General features: G+C 42.7%; 1 protein-coding gene across 1 annotated transcript in view; it reads right to left on the bottom strand.

Moving 5' to 3' along the window:
• The window catches only part of LOC104622878 (ephrin-B2-like), a gene marked incomplete at its 5' end in the record, with an annotated part of 22,516 nt that extends 17,047 nt beyond the window's left edge, over nucleotides 1–5,469 (bottom strand). Inside the window, 3 exons of the mRNA XM_010289793.1 lie at nucleotides 2,608–2,912; nucleotides 4,507–5,154; nucleotides 5,279–5,469. Of these exons, the coding sequence (XP_010288095.1) occupies nucleotides 2,608–2,912; nucleotides 4,507–5,154; nucleotides 5,279–5,469 (1,144 nt within the window). The remainder of the gene's footprint in view (nucleotides 1–2,607; nucleotides 2,913–4,506; nucleotides 5,155–5,278) is intronic.
• Nucleotides 5,470–6,040: the final 571 nt, after the last annotated feature.

Below are 6,040 nucleotides of genomic sequence, written 5' to 3' on the forward strand. Positions count from 1 at the left end.
GGGAAATAGAGAGAGGGGGAAAGAGAGAGAGAACAAGAAAAGAGCGAGAGAGAGGAAGAGAGAGAGAGAAAACAAGAGAGAGCGAGAACAAGCGAATGAAAGAAAGAACGAAAGAAAGAACGAAAGAAAGAGCGAGCAGTACCAGAGTCAGTGGGAGACCCAGTGAATTCCCCTTTCAGGCCCAAGCACACCTGTTAAATTACAGGTCTGGGAACAGGGATGCACTACGCAAATGACTTACGGCCTGATCTGCATACATGATTAAGGTGTGTTATTTTACTTACAAAAATGACAGTAAATGTCCTGACTACTAGAACTTGCATCTGACAAGGCTGTGTCAGATCAGGAGCTTTTGAACACAAACTGTTAAAATCCTATCTAGCTCCAGTATCTCTGTAAAATGGTGTCCTAGCTGAGCCCTGGCCTAGTTTTCTACCCCTCTTAGTGTTTCTGAGACCGACCTCACTGAGTTCATTGTTTTCTCCCTGAATGATAGAAAAGCAAGAGTTTTAGCTTCAGGATGGCTGGGTTTTCAGGTTGTTGTGGGTTTTTTTTGTCCAACCTATTAAAATGTATGGGTACCGCTGCTGCAGCTTGGTTGGTATGCTAGCAATACAGTGATAAATTAGCCATTTGTTTATGCCAGAACGAGCAGGGAAAGTAATATCCTAAGGCACTCCAGTATTACTGCAAGGCTAGTGTGATTTTTGAGGCATTAGGTTGAAGGCTGAGCGAGTTCTTTCAACCAAACTATACTCTAATCCTCCAGGAAATGTAACATCTATTATGTCTTATTGCTATAATGAAATAATTATACAAAACTAATGAAAAGGAGACATACTTAATAATTCTCTGGGTAAATCCATGACATAGATATGACAGAACTGACAGGGTATCAGAAAGCTCCATTTGTGGCCATAATTTTCAAGTAGTAATTGTAAAAGTGCCATTTGTTCCACTACAGCTGGTCTGCTGGGGATGTTTTTAAAAGCAGCACTAAATACTGAACATATTTCATCATTAAAGCCAACTATTTGAGGATGGGCATTTTTATGCTACACATTTTCACTGGAATTACAGACAACTACCTCTCAAGATCTAATCTTGCCGCTTTTACCCTGGTACTGGGTTTCAGTGGGAAGTTTGTTAAAGTTAAATGCTGTGTAAGTGGGATCAGGTTTTTATATACCCCCTGAGTAAATACAGAAAGCACCTACATTAAGCTATCTTTTTGTCAAACCTTAAAAACCAATAAATGGTATTTTGTATCTCCCACAACTTAATAAGTTATATATTTAATATTTAATACAGTGAATTCTTAACTCAGTTTCTGTGATATATAACCTGTTTTATACATAATGACAGCATGTACCATTATGGATGTAACTGGGAAGTGAGCATAAATTTATATTAAAAGCGTTTCCATTTCCATTTTAAAAATGCTTGCTTAAAGCACTTGTAAAATTACCAATATTTTTAACTAAGCAATTAAGAAATATTTAGAATGGCAGACATTACATGAAATAGGTATCAGCCCTCTAATTTCAAGAAGGTGCAAGAAATAAGACACACAGGTATCTAACTCCCTTGTAACCGCAGAAAAGCCAATGCACAGAATTTGTCCATCTCCTACTAACTGGTGATCCTTGCTCAAGACTTAAAAAGTCCCCATGGGGCTAAATGAGATCTGCAGGCCATAGTATTACAATGACAAAACCTAAACTAATGTAAATTGTTGTTGTACTGCTGAGGTCTCAGCTTATGCTAACTCCTGATTCACATCATTAACTTTACACATCATAAGTAATTTGAATCACTAAACACAGTGGTTACCTCCAGACTCGCTTTCAGCCATAAGTCCCTGATCAGACTACAACTCATGCAAAGTTTATACTGTTGGACACAGGCCAGTGTCACGCACATTCTTTTGACAAGTCCAGGACCATGAAAAAGGAGCAAACTTGAGATCATGCTAGTCTAGGTTTTGCCCAAGAACCCTCCTAGCAACTGTATGGACACCGTAGGTACGTATTGCAGCTAGGCACGCTCAACTAGAGCCCATCAGTAACCCTGGTGGGGAAATGACACTGCCAAAGTTGGCACCAAAGTAGCCAAAAGGTCACTGTGAGAATCCCTGGACCACTCGGAGCAACGGCCAGCCATCTCATGTAGGATTCCTCAGCTCAGAATGGCCGGACCACCCTACTCCTCACTCCCCACTCCCGGCGTAAGGACACCTGAGAGCAAGGCCAATAGCATGGCACATCAGCAGAGCTGTGAGCAGGAAACACGTCACGGTTTAGCTGCACACAACTTCCCTTGTGAATACAGGACATGACATTATGCACAAAAGGAGAAGCCTTTTACAGGCATACAAATAACCATCTAATTTGGTTTACACAAACCGAGGAGGAAAGAGACAGAGGCCCCATGGAAGTCAGGAATAATGTCAAAAATATGATGGCAAGAAAATATTGTCAGAGAAAAAAATACAAACCCCTTCACATTCTCCTTAGATTTTCACATTTTCTTATAACGTACAAGACAACATACAAAAGAACGAACAATTATATTTAAAAGAATGAACAACTGATAGTTGGAACTTACATATGACGTAATAATCTTTGTTCTTCTGGAATTCCAGGCCCCAGAGATTAGGACTGAACTCTTGAAACTTGATGGTAAACTTAACGTCTTGATCTGGCTTGGCACAGTTGAGTAGAGGTGTATTGTCCTTTTTAATAGCACAGCTATCTGCTTGGTCTTTATCAACCATGTAGACCTTATAATATTCATACTGGCCAACAGTTTTAGAGTCCACCTTTGGGCATATAATGTCCAGTTTGTCTCCTATCTGTGGATATAGTACCAATCCTTGTCCAGGAAGGAATCTAAAAAAAGAAAGAAAGAAAAGAGGAGAGAAGGAGAAAGAAAAAAGGGAAAATGTGAGACACTTGATAAAACCTCATCCAGAAAAGTAGCAATTGCAATGGACAGAAAGGAACAAACACACAGTTTCCAAAACCAAAATGACAGACTGAGCAAACCAGATCTTAATAGTTTGGGCCTGACTCAATTTAATATCAACAAGATGTTTATTTAGATCTTGGAAATTACAGATGGATTGAGTTTTATAGTCTTCATCCCAGTTTGGGGAACTCTAGAAGGTTTTACGTCTCTGGCAGGCACTACCATTCCTTCCACATTTGGCCATTTACAGCAGCTAGTACAATGTCTGATGGGCTACAATCCTGTTTTTCAGCTTTGTTAACATTTCTACTATCCTTGCACATATTTTGCTAATTTTGGACATGGGAGAATGACAAGGATAAATCTTTCAAACCCCCTGAGCAGCCATGTGTGAAAGGAAACAGCTTAGACTTTAAGAGTTAACAACATATTAAGATGCTGATTGATGTTACTAGTATAACAGAAAGGAACATCAGTCACTCGCCAGGACCATGCTTACAGACCTGGAGAGGGCAGAGATCTACCTGACCCAAGGACCACGCATGCTTCTGATAAAACACTTTTCCAAGACAGTGTGACCGCTACACTACAGTGATTTCTTCTCTTCATAAACTCCACCATTACCGTCATTACTTTAGCTTTTTTTTTTCTTGTGATACAAGTGAAACATGGGTGTGCTTTTTTTTTTTTTTCATTGAAGACTTCTTACACAAACTGGCAGTGATGTTTGGGGTTAGACTCGGTATTTTAGTTTTCCTACTTGTATTGATTAATAGGCAAACTTCACCATTTCTTCACAAAAGAAAAACATAAATAGTTACTTATAGTACTGATTCATCCACGAAACGAGGACCCTTATTCTCACAAGGACAAAAGCCACAGCGGGTTTGTTTGTTTCTTTCTCTGCAAGATGTATTTGTTCCAATTAAGGCAAAGTGCATGTTTTAGAGCTACAGCCAACACCACAACATCCTCGAATGCACAGACCAAAAAGCCTGACTTTCTTTCCTCTTTCTCCTGCCTGCCAACCTTTTCCACAGATCTTCCTTAATGGAGAATCGGCCTGAAAAACCAACTGAAACAATTGCCTTTTAATGAACACCCTTCTCCAAGTGCGAGCACTTAAACAGCACATGTAGTGGATCTAGCTTATTCACAGGCAACCTTCCTGGAAACTTTAAATTCGAGTATTAAGGCCCAAGCAGAACAAAGCTCTAGGTGTCGGTGACCTCCAGCCTCTGGCTTGGCTAAAGGAGCCCACCAGCACGTAGAGGTACCAGGGGAGAACTTACTACATTAGAGAAAAGGATGATGCGACACCCCAAAATTCGAATCCATCATTTACAACCACTTGCTCCCACGCAATGCAAGTTTATGATCTCTGCTAACTGACTGGGATTATTTTCACTCACAAAGCCTGTGTAAGAATTGTATTTGTTGTGAAGCAAGCACGTAGCAGGACAAAGACATGTAATTACAGATTTAGGGGAAAAGAACAATGAAGTGTTATGGCAAGAAGAGCGACTGTTGACGTACAAATCACTGCGCTCTTTTGTGTCGTGCAGGCTAATGATCCCCAGACTACAGAAACTAGGCTTGGCCACGGCTGTTCCAACCAGAATGCACTGGGGACAGGGCGAAGCCGCGCCTCCCCCGCCGGTTTTCGGACACGCCGAAGGAATGCAGTGACTACCACCTCCCGAGAGCCAAAACGGTGAAAGAAATGGAAAGGCGGAAACGCATTCTCCTCGGAACCACTGGTGCGGTGCGGGACGACGGCGCGAGAGGCCCGCGCAGCAAGGGCGCCGGGGGAGCGGCGGGAGGAGGGAAGGGCCCAGCCAGCGACCGTTCCCAGGGAGCAGCACGGGCCCTGGCTCAGGCTCTCCGCGGGGATCAACTCCGACCGGGTGAAAGCAGGAGCTCCTGAGGCGACCTCGGTCACCTGTGACTGACTTTACCACCTTCTCTGGCCACAGCCCCGTTTTGCTTTGCTCCTGGGCAGCGGTGTCGTACCAGAAAGATGAGAATTCCTCGTACTCCCCCGTTTGCACGCCAGGACAAAGGCTGGTCACTGCACGATCCCGCCGCTGCAAATATTTCTCCTTGCCAGCAACGCTTCCTCCCGTAATGGGAACGGGTAACACGGAACACGTGAGATCACTGAGGACTGGATCTTTGTTTTTACTTTAATCCATGTAGATTCCCAGGTTAGGAACACGCACCTATCCGGCATTATCAATAATATGACCTAACAGCCGCCCTGAACACCAAAAAACGCCGGCTCCAGCCTTAGGCTTTGCGTACATACACGTGTACGTGACGAAGCAGCAGCGGTATACGTTCTCCATGCAAGCTCCGCGCGCAAAGAGGACGGCTTGCGCGACGGCCTGCCAGGCAGCCCGCAGCAGCAGCTACCGGAGCGTGCACGCGGCTCGGGAAGTTAATCAGCCAGGAATTGCCCCATAAAAGGTGGAGGACAGAACCACCCCCAACAGACAGCTAAAACACATTTTACAAGAGGTCTAAAACGATGCACTCGTCAGACTTTACGGCACGGACATATTCTTGCTATGGCTCTGAAGTCTGTGCAGGTTTGAGAACTAAACTTGGTAAATCTCCTTCCACTTGAGTTTCTGAACTTGCAGGATCTAATGCTGATGGGATTAGGAAAGAAAAAAGGCTGAAAATGAAAGGATTAATCTGAGAACTTGATTGTATTGAAATGTTTTCCACGGTTTGCAGTTTTGACCATGACCTTTCGAGAAAGACATTTTTCCAATTTACTTTCCTTATTTTCTTACAACAATGAAGCACAAATATGGATGGAGAGAATAAAAAAAGTTTCACCTCATGCATTTCAGTTCGACCACAAAATTTACAGTGGCCTGTTAGTAGTAGGCATGATTATTATCCCTGCATTTGTGTAATACTTGTGCTACTGTATTTTCATAAAGGCTTTAAATAAATCATTTGCTGGCTACTAAGCATTTTCTGAAGCTATTTATTAAATGTCAGGAGGATTAAGACTACTGTTTTATGATCCTTTTTCTGAAAACCTTGTATCTGGGGA

This window comes from Phaethon lepturus, unplaced genomic scaffold, assembly GCF_000687285.1.
Source record: "Phaethon lepturus isolate BGI_N335 unplaced genomic scaffold, ASM68728v1 scaffold3026, whole genome shotgun sequence".
Taxonomy (NCBI): Eukaryota; Metazoa; Chordata; class Aves; order Phaethontiformes; family Phaethontidae; genus Phaethon; species Phaethon lepturus.